The following is a 21139-nucleotide window of genomic DNA, read 5'->3' as shown; positions in this document are numbered from 1 at the left end:
CGTGAGTGGTCCGCTGTGTCTTCTCTGTTCGGCTGGCGTTCCAGTGAGGCAGCACTATACAATTATGTCCGTACTGGTCCAGGTCAGCTACAAAGAGAAACGTCTGTGATATGACTAGGATCTTGTTGAAAGCTACATGTAACCGCAGTTGAACGAAGATTTTGTCAGTGCAACGCTTATATTAAAAACGTGTAACATGTGTTACTTCATATATTCAGCCATATACATAAACTTTTTTGTATCCCCTCTGAAAGGATGGCGTGTTTGGGAATGACGGATGCTCATACTAACGAGAGCGGGGTTCGAACTTCTGGAGCCACTGGATTTCCTTGCGCTTCTTTTTCTCCTCGAATCAAGGTACTCAAGAATATTTTACTTAGATCATAATGATCAGCTTTAGTCGGAAGCAAGTCGGAGTGACCGGAATAAACCACCGCTATTTGGCAAGTGAATGACGCACTTTCTCACTTGTGACACCCAGATCTTCATCAACAAAGCGAATTAAAGGTACGAGTGTGTTGAATTAGATCGCCACCTTGGATATATCAACAGTTAAAATCAAAGCACAACTCAGATACATATTTTGTTGTAGACAACTGATATTCTAGTATGGTACACTATTTGAATACTGATTTCACTCGGTTGCCCAGAACATACCTTACATATTTCTAAAATCATTGAAAACTGTTCACTGCTTCTCATGCTTCCGTCCTATTTTCGTACTTTACATACTTTGTTAAGTCTTTGGTGGTTAATGTTATACGTCGTTTTTGGGAGTTGGCTTTGCGATTATTGACCTGGAACGTCCTTATCGGTTGAGGCCTGGTATACGAATGTGTTTCGACGCGTGTTTCGTGTTAGTGGAACTAAACTGATGCCCAACGAACTTCTAGCATAAAACCATTCAAACCTTACGGATGCTTAATTGTCCCCAAACAGATGGTAGCAAAGAAATCTCGAAACTGTATGTCCTAGGAAGGATTTGAACCAACACCTGGTGTCCCACACGTTTCAAGGATAAGACACTATGACGGTACAACCACGACCCCCTCTATCCCGTCCGTAGAGAGGAGGGAATTTAAAAATTCAGGTCGATGGCTGTAATTTAAATCGCCGATGTGGTGTTTAGAATGTTTCCTCAGCAAAGGGGTTAACTGAGCGTATTAGCTAATATTGGGATTTTCCCCGTGACATACAGCCTTCAGTTTGTTTGATATGCTTTAATCCACTTGTCATTTGCCACCAATCTAGACCGAATGCGCAACATTTCCAGCCACTGACCCACCTTTATCTACACAAAATCGTCTTTCCTTTTACCTTTCTCTGACCTTAGACGATGCGTCTGACTTGAAAGTGTCTCTCATGTTTTTCTTCCGCTGGGACAAGCTCTGCCGTTCGTGCGTAACCGGGGCCTCTTATCCTCTACTCGACCAGATTAGCAATGTTAGTTTTTTGTCCTGTCGTGGGTCGTTATTTAAAAAAAAATCATCTCTCGCCACATTTGACGCATAGATTCCGTTCTACAGGTAAATTTGTAGGCGAGTCGGATCAACAAAGGGTATATTGGTTTAATCTGTCGTCGCTCCTTGATAAAACCTTCCTCTTGAAATCCAATACCCTAACCGAGGCCTTTACAGATGAAACCACGCGGGCTGACGAGATGTATACCTGGCTATTATTATTCAGAATAACAACCTTGCGTATAGTTATGCAGTGTTACTCGCTGGCCTGATGCGCGGAATGTTACGTGCGCAGTACTTTAGTAATACCCTAACGTTTATAGTACTTGGTATAAATTTTCACACACTTGCTAAATTTTTTCTCAGGTATAGGTGTGTATGCGTGAAATATATAGCAACGTTTTCTTTATATTTGCCGTGGCTTTTCTGCGTCCTGCACATCCTTACATGGGGACTGGTTTATGAAGCAGTCGCAAATTGCGCCTGGCATAACTTCCATAACAACATATAATGGAAATATACATTACCGTGCTAAATGTGCTTGGCGTAGTATTCCGAAGGCTTCACGAAACAGCCCTGATGATTATACCGTCACTGTATCATTAAAATATAAACAATGGCGATGGCGTAATACATTACTCAAACGTTAATTAAATATAAATCCATGGCGCAGGGATCACGGAGCGATCTTAAAATTGTTATTCCTAGCGCAACAAAGTCAAAATATTGTTTGACAAGATAAATTTGGGGTATGTTCTTGTACAACCATTTTCAGCTAAAATAATGGAAAGGATCGTACAAAATTGAATGATCAAAATATTGACTGAAGTCTAAGATCGCTTCGTGCATCATGATCACGGTACCAGTAATACAAAATATGAATAGTCTGAATGACTGATTGGAGCCTGACGCCATATTGGCAGTATCTCGGCCATTTCAACGCGTTGCTTGCTCTGAATAAAGAAACTTTTTTAGAGCTGCGTCTCAGATAATTTCATTCTCACACTTGAAGACAGCGTATTATTCGGGCTGGAGAATAAAAAGAGGGCAAAGAAAGCCTCCTTGCCGATGCCGGAGTTAGATTTGTAGTAGACGTTATAGCAGTTGACAAGTGTGGGTGTGAATTGTGATTGAAGGAAAGTCAGCCCTACTGGCATGATAATGTATATTTGACAATTTCGAGATGTTTAAGAAAAAATACGATAAATGTAGGTCACCTTTTGCAGTACCGAATCAAATCGAACATTTACTTACACCAGAGACTCTCTGCCCACCTGTTACAGAGGCCATTAAGTCCTGTACTTTCTTCATGGAAGCCTTATGGGCTAGATTTCAGCATTGTATAGAAGTCGCCAATGTTTATTATTAAAGAAGAAGAAAACTTTAAAAAATGACACCATAGGCTGAAAAGAGCACATTTGTTTCTATCTGATTGTGCCTGCTGCATAATTTTGCCATTTTTCCTCGCCATACACGTAAGGCCTGAAAACCACAAAGCTGGCATAAATCGCTGAGTCCATGGCGTCCTCCATCTTTAACACCTTGTAATTTATGCTGGGGGTGTGTTGCCTCTCAGCCAATGAGAGCCGTTAAAACTGCCGACTTGTTCTTGTAAACTCGGAAATTACGTCCAACATTTCGGTTTCCTGATCGTCAAGCGGAAAACGAACTGTACTGTTCGCTACCTTTTGGGAAGAACAGTTCTACCGGAAATGTACGAACTGCACTTTCCGACGGCAAATCTCCTCCCAACACAGAAGACTTCAGGACTTCAGTTCTTAGGCAAAATGGAGTCGCCCACAGCGGATTTTGGCGCTGACTTTATTTATAATTTATCAACTTGAGGTACATATTAGAATTTTTTATGGCATGCACCAGTGAGGAAATGCATACTCTTTTCAGTGGTATTTGATTGATATTTACATTTCTTCTCCTTCGGTCGGTCAGAATTCTCAGTGAGGGCGTTGCAGGGGTTCTGTAGATGACACGTTAATGTCCTTACCCGTCAAAACGGTGGGCTGCTGTAGAGGTGCGGCCCACTTCAAGCGCAGTGTCTTTTGTGGCAAAAACAAACACTGGTGTAAAAGTAAAGAACGATTTACGGCTTACCCAAACTATTACATTTAACTTCTCCACTAGCAGTTGCAGGATTCACTCACCACCAGTATTTAGCAACTGTCTATAACAATAATATTCCTGTTGAAATTCTGTTACATTTTGCAGGTAAAATTTTCAGTGAAGTAGGCAATTCTGTGTTACAGCGGTAAAATATTCCATGAATATTGAGTATTGAAGGCATTATCATTGTTGAATATCTTTTGGTATTCACTTACTGTATATAGCAAGTATAATAGCACACAACGAGGGTATCAAAATAAATCTCATATTTCTATGTGCTCCTCTACCAATCTTCGTAACCAACATTCTGGGGATATAGTTCACTTAATCATGATCTGCCTTTCATATCAAGCCGAATTCATATGTAGACTCGAGCAATCTTTTGGCTCCCGTCTGAAGTACTTTATGGCTCTGTCCGGTTGCCTATCACCAAAATGCTGGCCGCAATTATGATGATAGGCAAAATGTTCTTGAGTACGGTGTAAAATACCAATCAAATACATAAATCAAATCAAATAAATCAATAAAGTAATTGATCAAAAGATACGCAGGTTCGAATCCAACTCCGAGTATTTCTTCTGAAGTTAGGAACTTTACAAGGTGTGATTGTCTATCTAAAGCTGTGTTCATTTTTATCTAGAATCCGTCACACATATGAAATATTCTTGAACACGCGTGAACCACCCAACTATACTTGTATAAATATATCCTACGCATATCACTGCTTGGCTACATCTGGAGGCTACTGTCGGGGTCCTGGTGAAGTCGATTGTTCGAATCCTGCACCTGATAAATGTGACGTCAGTCATACCAGTCCACTGTCACTAAACGTCCCGTGCTTTCCCTCTCCTGCAGAGCATTGTACAAATTTGCTTGGGCTATTTGTTTCAGTTAGCCATGGTAGACGTCATGATAATTAGTCATCGTAGACCCACCCTTATTAACTGTTCATGCCTTTGTTTGTCTTGCAGAGCATTGTACAAGAATTAACTGTGAATTGTTATTAACAGTTAATTAAACTGAATTAACTTATTAACTGTTCATGCTTTTGTTTGTCTTGCAGAGCATTGTACAAGAACAAACAGCGACATTGGAATTCAACGCAGCATTGTGTGAAATCAAGACAATATGGACTGGTCTCGAACCAAATCAAAATATGCAAGCAGCATTTAGACCTCATGCCCACAGTGCGATTGTCCACCAAGATGGCGGTGGAGACATGTCAGACACAGTTCTCAGACCGACGGTGGAACTGTTCCTCCGCCGGATTGGCCCCCAAGCTGTCACGTGACCTTACGACAGGTAGGTACGAGATTTTGTATTTACCGATTGGATGGTGTTGAGGAACAATGCCTGATGTCATAGTTTCTCGACAAAAACAGGGATATACGTATCTCCAAAATGTCTCTAGAGGACACACTCTTGATGTGGATAGGTATGTACGCCTATTGCGTTCGTTGGTCTGTTAATCTGCGTTTCCTGAGGTCGATTCCACTACGGTAGTTTTTTTCTCTTAAGTTAAAATTGGAAATGTTTGTTTTTATGGAGTATTATTTCAAACTGACCACAATTATGTAAGAACAAACACGTGAAAAGTTAAGGCCAGTTTCACAAAACGCCATGGAAGACACGTTACGTGCACGTGTCTTCCATGGCTACCAGTATTGTTGGTATTACGTAGCCATGGTAGTTACGTTAGCGGAGCGCTACGTTCTCTTTGTGAAACGGGGCCCAGGTCTGGATTTCAACTCAAGTCGAAATTCATTTTTTTAGGATTTGGTTCCTATTGCTAAATCTGGAGATAGTAAGCTATGTAATGCTGCCAGGGAAATAGAATATTGCGAATATTTATCTGACTTTTTTATTGAGTATGTTTGTCATCGAATGTCCATGACTGGGTTTTTACTTATGACGTGTTGAATCCGTTATGTTCTTTGTGCCAGTTGCTAAGTGAGTTATACACCCGTCTGTATCAATTAATGGGTTGGTATGAAGTTTTGTTTAGGGCCTATGATCAACTTAGTTTCCACACATCAGTTACTATATGAAGGCTAGCTATATTGGCCTAATGTTGGGCCCACTGTGTCGGTCAGTTGCATGACGTCAGTTGATTATACCGACCCTTGTGCTTGAGACAGTGTATACCTTAATAATTGACTTTCATTCACAGGGTTAGTCACCCAGCATTTCTTCGCCACTGGGCTACACGCATTTGATGTCAAATACATTTATTTTTTTATTTGACTGGTGTTTTACGCCGTACTCAAGAATATTTCACTTATATGACGGTGGCCCAGCGGAAACCCAGGACCATCCGCAGGTTGTTGCCAGACCTTCCCACGTACGGCCGTAGAGGAAGCTAGGATGAGCTGGACTTGAACTCACAGCGTCTGCATTGGTGAGAAGCTCCTGGGCTAACCGACTGAGCCACGGAGGCCCCGATGTCACGTATAGTTATTGATTCAGTCACGTGCGAGTCAGTCAGTGTGGGTATGCCATTGTCTGACACAGGATTACTCATGAAGGATTTACATTTAACTGAGAATATCTGTGAGCTTTCCTGTATTCCATCGAACTCATACACGATCTACCACATTATTTCGTGTCAATTTCGCAGACTTGCTCATAGAGGATGGTCGCTATCTGACCAAAACCCAACTCTCACACACACCCCTCCCCTCCACCCCCACCCCACCCCACCATTCCCACCATTCCCACCTCGGACCTGGTTAGGGACAGAGTCTGGTCTGATCAAGCTGTATCGATCTCCCCACGAGGTGAGGTCGGGGCCTCGGGACGACCTGACGCCGCCCAGACGCCGCCCAGACGCCTTATCCAGGCTCGGACAATAACGCGTCCTGACGAACAGTTCCCTTGAGTCATAGATGTGTGATGGAATCGTTCAAATCTTCCACAAATCTGCGGATGTTAGTGCGAGCATGAAGGAAATCGCACACGTGACCTCGCACAATGCCCGCTTGATCTGTCCTCCCCCCCCCCCCCACACCCCCCCCCCCCCACCCGCAACCCCACCACACAGACACACACTCCTGAGCACAGCACGGCAGTGGTTTGTGTCTGTCTGGTGTAGTTTGGATTGTCCAGTGACACACATCAGTTGTTCAAACACAGGTTAAAATGACGGCAGCTGCTCTTCGTTAATGTTTGTCAACTTTCGTTGTTTTACTTGCGTTTTCATGATAATTGCTAGTGACGGTCCAACTTCGTTACTCTGCCCTTTCTGAATTTGTTCAAAATGTTTACACTGTTTAGATGAAATACCCATTTACCGATTGCCAGTTGAATATTGATTGTCACTTTATATCTTTTTCTTATTCAAAATTACCCAATGCGTCTCGTCCGCTCACTGCCGTATTCTGAAATGACCTCGCTGGTTTAACGTTTATCATTATTAACATACATGTTATTATATTTTAGCTCGTTAAAAGAAATGCCTCGTCGATACAAATGCAATTGTCCACAATTTCGACAAAACTTATTTCACAGCGAGCCATAAACACTGATTAGGGAAACTTTTGGCGGGACAGAGGGGCCATTTAACCAGCAGTGCAGTTTTATTGCGACAGCGCCGACGGGACATTTAGATAGTGAAGGGAGTAGCTTTTGGCCAGTGGCCTCCAGCACGCTGTTAATTGAGGGCCGTCCGGATAAGTGAACAAGACAAGAGTCGATTGTCTGCCTATTTTATGTCTCTTCATTCAGCGGGAATCCTGGCCAGTTTACGGCTTTTTAACGCGAAGAGTTCTGCCTTTGAAGTCTGATTGCGGATGGTTCCTGATGCCGATAAGCGTCCCGTCGTAAAGACCAACTCTTGTCCCAGGAGAGGGCGCTTTAACAAGACAGCACGGTTAGCCTTTGAAGTTTGCGCTAAGCGGCGAATGATGCGAAAGTTTTACGATCGCCTACCATCAGAACGGACTGCGTACTTTTACGGCATTTTTTCCGCTTCTTCTTTTATTTATGCTTGCATGCAAATTTAATTGCAGTGTTAGTAGGCGTCATTGATGGAAAGCGACTTAAACACATTTTACAGATGTGGGTCCACGCCTCTGAGGGATTCATTGCAATTTACGGGATATAAACATCAAAAATGCTTCATGGTTTATTCGATTCACATAGCACTGAGCTTTATTGGTCCCTTTTCTGATCATTTAAGGGAAGTGATCATGTATGGGTCTGCGTGAAGCGCAGTTTTGAGTTCCACAAATGTCGACAATATGGTCTGGACTAAAGGCCCATGCAAAATTTTAGTTTGCTTATTTTGTTATTTTCCAGTGTTTTTAAAATTAAACATTAGCTAACCGTCTTTTTGTGGTTATCTTATGATTAGAATCTAATCAGGGAAAGAAAGTGGGACAGATATGATGGTGCTTAAGGCAAAACTGTGGCGTTGTTAGCAAAACATAAGACATCGTTATCTATTTATCTGATCGTTAGCAAAATTTGACTCATTGTTAGCAAAACTTGATTTATCAGCTACTTGCCCATTGCTGGCAAAATGCACATTACTAGCTACTTATCTCATCATGACTATAGCAGCAACACTGAAGCGAGGAGATAAAAGTCTTGTTATAAGCAAAAGATGGGTAAACTGTTATTCAACAGCATTGTTGCCAAAACGTACTTACTCATTCCTTTTACTGGCCAAGTGAAATAAAATGAGAGTTATCTCTTGACTGGTACATTCAGATAAATTAATCTGTTAGTTTTAACAGAAAGTCTTTTTGTCTGAGTGATCTGAGAATGTAGTCTGCTATTGCAGCAGATTATTCCAATAAATATAACACATATATTCCATTAATTCAACACAAAGATTCCATTAAACTAACACGATATTATGTGGAATATATCACAGCATTGTGTTATTATGACAGAATACATCCTAGCATTGCTCAAACAACAGGCTTTCTGTTAACGTTAAGGGATTATTTTTTTTAATGCAAGACGTGAGTGAACGTCTTCTAAATTTTATTATGCTTACTCCATAAATAACTAGCTTACCGTATTCGTGTCATTGTTAGCAAACTCAGGGTAAACTGCTTGTTAACCTGTGATTTTACCTAGGTAGATATCTGCAATAGCTATATTATTTTGCTCTGTTAGATCTCACTATTTGGTGTCATTTGCAGACGGTCCCGTAACTAACAGGCCGTCCAGTCCAAGATGTCTGGTGTGACGGACGCCGAAAATTTCTATTCCGGGTATTTTATTGCTTTTCACATCGTGGTCGTAAAACTGAGCAGCCGTCATAAATATTATCAATCGGGTTTTATGTCGCCGGGTATATAGTGGCCCCCATTCTCTAATCTAGTCAAGCTGCGCATGACCAGCCGTCGCGGACTATCCCATTCGCCAAATTTGCCCCTCATCATTCTCGTATTACCATAGATACCACTGAACACATGCTAAACTAGAGAGAGAGAGAGAGAGAGTGTGTATGTTACGTAATTATTGTTTGTCAATGAGGAATGGTAACACCAACGTACAAACACTGCATTTTATTTGCGCTTCCCTCCACAATGTTGACGTACAACTAGCATTTTTATCCACCTACTTATTGCCTGATTTCAAACTTGTTTTCCGCAGAAAATTGTTGTTAGACTAATGATGCAATAATTTCAGCTTTCATCTCTGTAAAAGAAACGTATCATACATTGTCATACGTCGTAACCTTACCATACGTCTTTTATGTATTTATTTATTTACTTGATTGGTGTTTTACGCCGCACTCAAGCTTATTTCACTTATACGACGGCGGCCAGCATTTTGGCGGGTGGAAACCGGGAAACCCAAGATCATTCGCAGGTTGTTCATAATTTGTCTGGTCCGAGACAACAAAATGACTTTAAAGAGATAGTGAAATATTGAATGTATGTAGCGAGTACACGAACAGTTGACATTTGTAGTCTAATTTAAGTCAAGTTTTCATTCTGTCTGTTCTTAATAGAGCTGTGAATGAGGTCCTGACACAGCGACCTTTCTTCTCAGACGTCCTCACAGCTTACTCGCTACAATCAACACTCATGTATTATGTCTTGTGGACAAAGCCCTTTACGCCTTTATGTGCTAGGCGGCGGCGGATGCTGGGGCAAAAGTGAAAAGTCGATAGACAGAGGAGTGTCCCGTACCAAATGACCCGCTGATGACTTCTCGATGAAATTTTACGACCGTCCCGTGAAGGCCCTCTTCATAAGCCAGGAATGCGTGTCCCCCGGCATCATCGTGTCCCACGAGCAGACAGTGGATAGTAGCGCCACAATATACTGACCGCTCGTAAAGTGAACGGCGAACTGTTGATAACGTTGTTGTTGTACACCAATTAATCATTCCGATCTGCTGTATTAGTTGGATATTATTATCTTCAAACGGCGACATGAATTGTTGTGCCTCGGCGCTATATTCAGCTGATTTCGGACTTTTTTGTTCGGACTAATATGAAAGAGTGTTTTACCTGTCTAGTAGCTAGGGCACAAATATAGTACCCCTGACCGTAAACGCTAGAGCCCAAATAACCATATATATCATTTACAAGTACGTTCTGAAAAACTGCGAATTGTTTTTTTCCACATAGTTGAGAAAGCTAAATCCTTGCCAATGACAGTTACATTTACCCCGTGATGGTTTTATATCAGATGTTAAGCATTAGTATTACACCAGTAACCTTGAGTCATGTATTTATAATGTGTAGATAAGACAACTTAGCATATTAGTCTTTGCGCGCTTTAATGATCTTTAGGTCACAAATGTAGCCGTAAACGAAGTGCGGTGCGTGAACGCGTAATATGATAGAGAAATGGGTAAAGCACTCTTAAATAAATAAATAAATAAACACCGAAATAAATATTAGACTGTATGATAAGTTTGATTTTAGTTTACTGCTGTATATGTCAGCTCGATTTATTTGCATCCGGTGTCAGAAAAAAATCTTGCCGTTGACAATATCCCAGCTGTTGAATGGTGTTCGGCAGGGTTTGACACTGTGCCCCTTCGTGTTACAGTATATTCTTAAACACTGTGGCTACCTCCTTGGGCTATAGACTCTTGACGTGTGTAAATCAAAATGTCAAACACTGTTTTTTCCTACTTGGAATAGCCGGCTTGTCGACACGGTAATGGAGACTCAATTACTTGAGGTAATTAAATCAAATTTATGACCTATATGCTGTCCAGCTATAAAGCTGAAATCAAACGCTGCCTTCGATGAGAACAAGGTCTGATAGCCTGGGGCAGGATTATGCGTGGACACGGTTGGATTTATGTGACAGTCAAATGTATTTACTGGTCAATGTGTTTTTGAGCTAAAGGCTAGCCTGTTATGTACGCTATTCCAGGGCAGTGTTTTGTTATATAGTCGACGAATCTTAGCTGATATAGTAGGCTACAAAGAATCTAGACAGAGTAGTGTTTTGTACAACTCTGCAATGGTTTTTACTTGAGATCTGTTGGGCATTTTACGGTATTCCCATCAAAACTGAGAGTATCACATCCCCCTGTTCGAATTTGTGACCTTCGAAATAAGCATTGCATACTCTAAATCTGACTTCCCGAATGAATAAGACGGTACGTTTTCTTCAAAAGCATAAAGTATGAAATTGCACACAGGTAACTTCGACCTTTCATGCCGTGTTTACAGTGCAAAATGTACACAGGTAACTTCAGTTCGACCTTTCATGCCGTGTTTACAGTGCAAAAATGCACACAGGTAACTTCAGTTCGACCTTTCATGTCGTGTTTATGGTGCAAAATGCACACAGGTAACTTCAGTTCGACCTTTCATACCGTGTTTATAGAGCAAAATGCACACAAAACACTCACATCTACATTTTACTGCACGTTAGATACTACTAGTATGATGTTTTCAAGTGTGGATTGATATGAAGTACGATGTACGATTTCGCACTGTTTTTCCTCAATTACATTAAATGTTACCATTTTGTGTTACGTCCTGTGACGTTCTAAAATATAAAACGTGTGACTTTCCTCATGCAACATATTACCACCTTTTCCTTACATGTAACATGTCGCCATCTTGCCTTCCACTATAAAACATGTTACCATCTTTTCCTCATGTGCAACATGTTACCATCTTTTCCTCATGTGCAACATGTTACCATCTTTTCCTCATGTGTAACATGTTACCATCTTTTCCATATGTGTAACATGTTACCATCTTTTCCTCATGTGTAACATGCTACCATCTTTTTCTCATGTGTAACATGTTACCATCTTTTTCATGTGTAACATGTTACCATCTTTTTCTCATGTGTAACACATGTGTAACTTTTACTCATAAATGGCACATTACAATCTTTCCCTCAAGTATGCACCATGTCGCCATCTGCTTCTCATATGCAACATATTCCTGAACCATATTACATATCAATTTTTCCACAAATAATACTAATTTATCAACAAATATGGAACATGTGACCATCTTTTTTTTCTCGGATATGAACCATGTTGCTCAGATATAAACCACATTGCCATCTCTTTGATATATGCAATGTATCTTTTCCTGAAACATTTATAACTTTTCCACAAATATGTAACATGTTAGTAATATATGAACAAATGTACGACGTGTTACCATTTTTTCTCATTTTATTTATTTATTTGATTAGGTTTTACGCCGTACTTAACAATATTTCTCATGTACAACGGCGGTGAGCATTATCGTGGGGGGAAACCGGGCATCTTTTTTACAGATATGTAACATTACTATCTTTTACTGATAATTATATAATATACGACTATGCTTCCCTCGTATGCAACATTTTGCCAGCTTTTCCCAAAATCTGTTACATATCACCATGTATTTGGTCAGACATGTACCATGTTACCATGTTGTCCTCAAATGGCTCTGCTCGGCCATAAGTCTGTCATCTCCCCTTCGTCCTCACAGCATGTCAGCCCCTATACTCATCACGTCCTCAGCCGTGGCAGGTTTCCCCCCACAGCTGTGTGCCTATAGGGGAGGAATGTCTCAGGCCACCCATCTACTCTTCACCCACAAGGTTTACGAGGGAACCCGCGGGCGGAGAGTAACCTGGCACGCAGTAGAGCGGCCACAAATCACCCTAGGTGTGAACACGTAACATTGTGGCAGAGCTCTGCGCTGATAATTAGAAGGCACGGTCTGTTTGTTCGCGAACTTCAAACGAAAATACACCAATATAATCTATAATGTACCAGACATTGGCGCGAAAGAAGTCATTTTGCAGCATTGCGTTCCGGGAATTGTGTGGGAAGAGGACTGAATTTGGAAAATATAAGTACAAATCCTTGTGTCGTGAAATAAAGTATTCCATAAAAAAGAAAATGTTATAGTCGATATTTTATTTGATCAGGCCGTACCATATTTTTGATCAGGCCGTAAATCAGGGCGAATTTCAGAATCAATAAGAGCTTAGTGTAAACAAAACATACTGGTGTGTCCTCGTTAACTTTTCAGTTGACCCGTGGGTTTTCTCCCAATGTGCATGCTCCCAATCCATAGTTGGATTCGAAAACGCAGCCTCACGGGTAAAGTTGCTCATATTTGCAGTAATCTTGCAGTATTTGCAGTAAAGGGGTGAACCCCGTCTACCTTTCAAGCGGCGTTCGCAGCAACCCTTCGGCCAAATACGGCGTTCATAAATCCATGAATGTGTGCATTGCTCCTGACATTAATGGATATAATATTCAGGAGGCAACTAAGTTGATCTGATTTTTTAACATTGCAAATTACTTTTATTGGTGTATTCTAAAGTTTTTTCAGTGCTGGGGAAATGTATAAAATGATGATTTATTGTCTGACTGCGGCTTTCGAAACATCTGAGCGTTACAATAAAATTGAGACTAGTTTTGTCATTCATAGTAGTCCTGGTAAAAAGATGTTTTCATGTTGTATCTGCACTGTATCAGGTTGTGCCAGTCGCTTTGTTGGTAGATTGTAAGGCCTGATCACACTCAGTTGTGAATTTAAATCTTAGTGTTTCGAAGTTCAGTGTAATAGATTTCTTTTTTTTCCAATAATAAAAAATTCTGACCATGATATTTAATGGTTAAAAACCGTATGAGTGTACGGCTTTAAAAGAATGGTTGGCGTTAGCTGGTGATGCAGTTCCCCTTAATCTTCATAATTTAATCCTCATAGACTATGTTTACAGAGTAAAATTCCCATGCCCCATTCCCGATATTCCTGCTTAACAACGTGTTCAACAAGTAACAGACAAATAATGATTATACTCCCTGACCCTATATGTTTGTTTGATTGTTTCAATTTTACCTCATATGCTTCTCTTTGCATGATTCCGTCCTTTCGTACTTTATATACTTTCATAGTTCTTTGGTTTGTGTTAAGCGTCGTTTTGGGGAATGACCTTGCGATAATTGACCTGGACGGCCCTTATTGAATGACTACTGGTACACTAAGGTTTTGACGCACAGATCCACTGTGTGGTTCCATATGTAGTCATAGATGTATCTAGCTTCTCGTAATTTGGGGCAATAGAGGCTGTATAAGCATCCATTTTATAGTTGTATTAACAATGGGGTTTCTATAAACAGTTGCAAATAAAGCGCGAGAGACCAAAACTTGGGAATATGCATTGACTACCAGTTTAAATTTTGAACTGGATGTCATGCCTAGAATATCGCCTGCCTTCTCCGCGTCATTTGGACTTATTCACTAATTCCATCCATAGCATTTTACCGGCTTTATTTACTATTAATATATTATTCCTTGCATATTGATTTGGGAACTGGTGTTCATGCTTGTTTTTGAAATGGTCCGTGAGATCTTCAACCACTGGAGCGCCCCTTCAATGATTCACAAGTGATACACGAAGTGCGTCCAGAGTACTGGTAACACGAATGATACCTCACTCAGCCACACACCGGCCATTTGAACATTTCGGTACAAAGTATTGTCATTGGGATCTTGCAATGAAATTAAATTATTTTCGGTATTTTAACTCCGTGCGAGAACTATCTAACTGATGCGAGGTCTGTTGTGTTTATGTGTGGATGGTACGGGAATTATTTATTTACTTACTTATTTATTTATTTCTGTATTTATTTGACTCTTGTTTACGCCGTACTCAAGAATATTTAACTTTTACGACGGTGACTACAATTATGAAGGGAGGAAACCAGACAGAGCCCGGGGAAAACCCACGACCATTCGCTGGTAGACTACCCCGCGTACGGTTGTAGAGGAAGCCAGCATGAGCTGGACTTGAACTCACAGCTACCGCATTGTCGTTGTCCTGTGCTATGCTGTACGGTTTTTAATCATATTGTATTCCCACATAATTCAGGATTGTGCTTCTGGTCTTTCGGAGTAATTCTACACCAGTGACGTCTAATATATTGTAATGAACATCCCTCCATATTTTTTTCCTAATTCTGCTTACGTCATGGTGCTGGGGGTGTGTACATTGCTACTATTTATGCATTTACAAGACCAGTGAGAATAAATCCTTAGATTGAGGTAAATTGACAAGAGGCCGTATTTCACCGGTTACATGTGACCATTTGCCAGCTATCACTCTGTTGTCGCTGCTCTTTTTTTACTCTTTATGCTGTACGTCTTTAATTATATAGTATACTATAACCACTTGGCCCCTATGACGCTGGGTGATACCGAAGTGCCCGGAATAAACCACGAACCTTTGACATCTGGCCTATAGGAACAAACCTCAGCCGAACCAGCAAAAGTTAGATTTGAGCCCTGCACCATTTTCTTGAATACACCATCATGTTAGTCAACTAAGCCAGCAGACATAGCGGAGATGGTGGCAACAGTTTGATTTCTATATTCCCCTCTGGCATGTGAACAGCCGTCTGTACGCGACGTTTACCGTTGTATACATAAACCGTTGTCTGTTTTATATAGCCAGCAACTGTTGGCAGCTTCATACCGCGTTTTGACTGGCGCGAAAGTTTATGTGGGGCGGAGATGGCGAGCCCGAAGTATACTGTCACTGTATATGTTTTCCAGACACATACATTTGCCCGATCTTTACTTTGAGCTGTCGGCAAAAGGCAGATTTACGGATCTCTTATACTTTCTGTCTTACTATTATTTTGCATTCTTCTGTGCGTTCCACTGCCGACGAGGTATCTTTTCTTGTTTGTCTCGGGCAAATTCGCCGTCTCATGTGTAACTGAGGGTAGATGCACAGAGAGGCGTGCCTACCTTCTGAAACTGAAGCCCCTTAATAAATTGTACCAAATGCACTTTGCTCTACACATGCATTTTGTCAGTCTTAATAAGCCATTGTCATTTCCTGTGTTTGTTGTTGTAGCTGTGGTTATTTGTTCTTTTCTTTTGTAACATGTATTTTAGGAGAAGACATAAGGCGTTGGGATTATCACGGCTTCCAGCATCAGGGTAGTTGTTGCGAAATGCAAATTCAAGCAACTGAAAATGTGGACTATGGCGGATGTCACCTGTGGTCCATGGCCAATATAACTTCGTGTTTAGAAAGTGGTTAAAGGGAAAGTCTTCTAATGTACGCATCACTAAAAAGACCACTTAAAACTGAAAAGAGTTAAACATTTGAATTCTAAGGAGGACTTCATATACCATATTATCAGAGTTTTGGGAACTCTGACGTCACAGGAAGTTTTTTAAAACTCTAATGACGACACTGAATGTTGAATTGGCTCGTTTTACCTATGATTAAAAGTTTACTGAAATAATACTCCCAAAAACTCCTTCCGTCTGGTGAATATCAGGAAAAAACAGGTGATGTGACGTCAGAGTTCCTAGATACCGCCAGTATGGCTCATAAGGCCCACCATAGAGGTGATGTGACGTCTGAGTTCCTAGATACCGCCAGTATGGCTCATAAGGCCCACCATAGTATTCATATACTTCAATGCCTTTTAACACTTTTAAAAATCTGGAAAATAAGCTGAAGTATTTGTACGCATAGCTTTCAGTTGTCTTTATCATGAACCGTACTTCACATTTCAGCTTTATTTTACTTTAAATATAGGGATATATTTTCACTACTTTTCTCGGCCGCTGCATTCTTCGCATTAAGACTTTACCGATTTTGAGCGGAATTTGGGCATTCTGACTACATTGGTGGGGCAGTTCTCTTAGGTGTTGATTGACCCTTCATTAGGAGGTTTATCACACAACAAGCCATTGTAGGTGTTTCACTCCGGACAATCCGCTTCACCACCCTCATAAACCTGACTGCCGTCCTGTGACGCTCCGTCATTAAGTATGAATGTGGTAATTCGAGACCAGTACCGTCTGATAAATTGCAATGGAGATCCCTGCATTTCTTTTATCTAATTCATCTTTAGCCATAGCGGTCTGGCAGCAACATGCGGATAGACGTGGATTTCCTCCGGGCTCTGCCTGGTTTCCTCCCACCATAATGCTGGCCGCCGTCGTATAAGTGAAATGTTCTTGAGTGCGGCGTAAAACACCAATGAAATAAATAAATAAATTTAGCCATAGTGCTAGGGGACTGGTAAGTTGTTACTGTTGATGCATTTACATGGACAGTTAGAATAAAGCCTTTATAGATGTAAACTGACAAGAGACAATATTTCACCGGTTACGTGAGTCCATTTGTCAACTACCACACTGTCGTCGGTGCTCTGGTCTTTACCCTCTGTGCTGTGAGTCTTTTATTACAAAAGAAGTTCTATCGCATAGAATCTTCAGACACCTCATAGAAATCGGTCTCCCGGTATACCTGACAAATCTGCCTCACTCACAAGCTAGGCATTGGGTTTTTACAAAAAGAGTTGATGAAAAGATCTGTCTTACTGCTCACAGGCTAGAGGATCCAACACGAGGTACCGTGCTCGGATCCAAACTGTCTAATTGCTAGAGACAGCCGGACACGTGTAGCGCGACGCGGTGTCCTGGTAAAAAAGCCGACTGCCTTCAAGTGGCTCGTTTGGAGTTCGTCGATCGAGACGACGAGAGTCTCAGTGTTGCAGGCTAATTTGATAAGAGAAGTGTACATGCCTTGTCACTCAGCCTAAGTGCTTATCATGGCGGTATATACGAGATCTCGTGACTCGTGCTCTTGTATTCTGTACCGGTACCGTGGAGATAGACGCGCGCGAGAGAGAAGCCAGCGCGGGTTGTTGTTTTATCCGCGCTACGTCTCTGCTCATATCATATCTGTCAGGAGAATATCTGAGATAACGACGTAAATCTACTGTGGCCAGTTTTTGTGAACAGGAAAAAAACTGTGTTAATCCCCTTCCTCTCTTAACGTCACCCCTGTGTCTTCCTGCCCTCCTCCCCCAGCATCTACGCCCTCTAGCCCCCGAGTTATCTACCAACCTCTTGCTGACCTACCCATTCATCTGGCGCTCCAATACTGGACAGCCCAGTTCCACAATCTGCCGACATCGATTCCATAAAGCGACTTTTAACTTAAGTCAAAACCGAAAACATTGATGTAATCTCATTTTCATAAATTTGTCTTAATATAATACTTGTTACGTGTTCCGAATTTTAACTCATGTGGCCAAAAAACTTCAGCGTTTGAATCACATTTAGTACACTTCGTCACATTGTTATATATGCTATACTTACTCAGAAATCCGAATCTCACGCAAGATGACAAGGTTAGTCTCCCGTCAGTCATTCCTGAAAGTCTGTCCTATCATCTGCACAAGCAGACGGGTATGTCGGTCTGTCAGTCAACTGGTTGAATTTTTGACATCCAAACTGTTCATTAACATGAAAGAATTCACTTAATGAGGGGCCTCGGTGCACCACGACATGGACTCGCATTTATGACGAATTTGCGTTTGTTTCTTATAAGAGTTTTAACTTTTCTTTGGGCGGATGTAATCAAGAGGGCTGTGGAATTACACACCCGCAGCGTCAGGTGTTCCCATCCCAACTGCGAGGAACTCGGTAATGATACGGACTGGAATTAGAGTCGATTTAATCAGATGGTGGTGGGGGGTGGGGGAAAGTTGGGGGGTTGAGGTGGGGTGGACACGTAAATGCAGTAGAATGTAAAGAAAGGAGGTAAAGAGTACATAGGCTGATGGTGTTGCTGAGATGGGAAAATGGGACCTATCTTTAATTTTCGTACGCAACAAACTCTGCGAAATGAGATTATTCTTTCTGACATCTTTATCCTCTGAATTTGTTTATAAGCAGGCATTTTTCCATTAATCACTGCCAGAGTACACTCAAAGCCAATTTCGAGAGTATCAGGTCAAAGGTTAACATGTTGCTCTGGTTGGAATCAAGCCTATTCCTTTTACGTCCATGTTTTCGTCGAACTAGAAATGTCTGCAATATTTTCAAAGAGATGTTTAGCCATAATCGTTCATTCGTTCGAACTATTTTTCTGCTCGCTGCTTCTGGGTGTTGACCAAGTTTCACCTAAATTGGATGAAAAATATCAAACTGCAGACGCCTTCTCGACGAAGCATCCATGGGGCTTAGTCCGGTCATTTGCATTTTTAAATTTTTTTTTGATTGATTCTTAAAACGATAACACAGTATTATGAGGAATTCTTTCTCTTCATGCCGTGGCCGATTATATTCTCAGTCATCTAGCTTGCCTATACTAGCGATGCAGATGTCGACGATAATGGAACCCTTCCCATCGGGTTTATGAGGTTAAATCGGATAAATATACCTCGTGTATACATTAATGAACCTGAATTATAACGTATACTGGATACTGAAATTAGGCTTATTGGCATGCTTAATCGCCAACATGCTTGTCTGAGTGGATTTTACCGCACGACTGTCAAATTAATATAAGCCAGATCAACTTCAGTGTAAACAGCCATGTACAGTGCCTGTATACAGACCTGTGTAAATGTCTGAAGACCGTTCCTTTCTCAGCCTTGGGTTTTAACCATTAGCCTTACCTTCACCCAAGATCGTATAGGGGAGCAAACTGACTTGTTATCAAGGTCTGTAACAGTATGATTTAAGGGCTTCCTCACGGGCTAATGTAGAATAACCACTAACAGGTGGATGTCTCACATTTACCCAGTTACCTGATACAGTTTCTTGGAGTTTAACCCTTTGGTACATGTAAATTCCCTCCCTCCTTCTCTCCTCTCCTATTTTTAAGCCATTGTTGCTTAATAAGGTTCACAGGAATTTAGGATATGAAGTTTTTGCAGCATTAACGATGTCACTCATGGTATGACCGAGCCATGCGAGCACCGCATATACCGCTGGGGGAAGTAATTGGTTGAGACAGTGTCTCAGAGCGCGCTACCCCCAGCGCCCGTATGGGTTCTCCTCCCTCGCCATTCTCATCCCCAACACCACTTTATGCTTAACCTTTGGCTCTGCCTTCGAGTCTAGGCCGAGTTTGAAGAATGATAATGTTGTCGGAAAGCGCCAGTGATGTTATAAATCTGAGTCAGTGGGTCACTTGTGCGGACTGGCCACTGAGTACACACAGCCACCATACACTAAATGCTGGACGGAACCTTTGAATGTGGATGGTTGACTGATTTATGAAACCAGTCCATGATCGCTTGAATTCGTTGTTGTGTGATTCATCAAGTGATTTAGTATATTACCATTCATGGCAGGAAGTAGTTACGATTTAGTAATCCAATGATTCTTCCAGAGACCAGTTCATTAATGTAGTGAATAAGTATTTTGAGTAACTCTATTCCAGTGATGCCTAATAAATTGCATTTAACATCAGTGCATTTTTTATCCTATTCTGCTTAAGACATGGTGCTAAAGAGAGTATAATTTGCTACTATATGTATTCAAGGCTTTACATGAACAGTTAAAATAAAATCCAAACTGCGGTAAATGGACCAAGAGTCCGTGTTTCACCGGTTACGTGCGACCATTTGTCAACTATCACACTGTCGTCGTTGCCGTGGTTCTACTATCTGTGATGTAAGTCTTTATTATCTTTTGAAGATTATTGTAATGATGAGCTAAATTTGTCCATTTAGTGAGTGAGTTTAAGGTTAGTATGTCAATTTCAAATTTAAACCAGAAATTGATTTCTTCATTTAGTGAAATAGTGATGATTTGTTTATGAGTTGACCATTATTTATTTTCTTTTTCATTCCATTTGTGTTTATAGTCGCACTGAAAAATGTCCCCTATAGAGTTTAGGTCAGTAGTATAAAAAAAATCTGGAGAACCATAGCCCTTCATCAGATAGACCCTACCTGAAAAAAACCCTGATTCAAGAGCTGACACCGAATGCGGGATTCGAACCTGCGACCTCATTAGTCAGGAACAGGTCGGCTGTTGTGAGAACAATACTTTTGCTGACTGTTCGTTGAAGATTCCGAATTGTCTACTGATGACTAAATCATTAAATTTGAGTACGGAACCCTTAAGAGGAGAACGTAATCTTAGTAACCATCATGGACATCTTGTTACAATACAAGCTCACTCAGACCAATCAACCCTTTACTTACAAACCACTATGCATCTGGTCACAAAAAATCCCCTGGTTTCCCCTGATGCTCTGGTTTTACCCTCTAAGCTGTACGTATGCCACACTGTCATCGCTGCTCTGGTTTTAATCTCTATGCTGTACGTCTATCACACTGTC

The 21139-nt window shown here is 41.1% G+C and overlaps 1 protein-coding gene across 1 annotated transcript in view; it reads left to right on the top strand.

The window, feature by feature from the left end:
* LOC135479215 (protein Wnt-11b-2-like) overlaps positions 1-21139 on the top strand; it is a 59197-nt gene that overhangs the window by 18577 nt on the left and 19481 nt on the right. The window contains exon 2 of the mRNA XM_064759007.1: positions 4642-4880. Coding sequence (XP_064615077.1) covers positions 4642-4880 — 239 coding nt within the window. The remainder of the gene's footprint in view (positions 1-4641; positions 4881-21139) is intronic.

This window comes from Liolophura sinensis, chromosome 12 (assembly GCF_032854445.1).
Source record: "Liolophura sinensis isolate JHLJ2023 chromosome 12, CUHK_Ljap_v2, whole genome shotgun sequence".
Lineage (NCBI taxonomy): Eukaryota > Metazoa > Mollusca > Polyplacophora > Chitonida > Chitonidae > Liolophura > Liolophura sinensis.
Note: the sequence above shows the minus strand (reverse complement) of the source record. Positions and strands in the feature narration are given on the sequence as shown.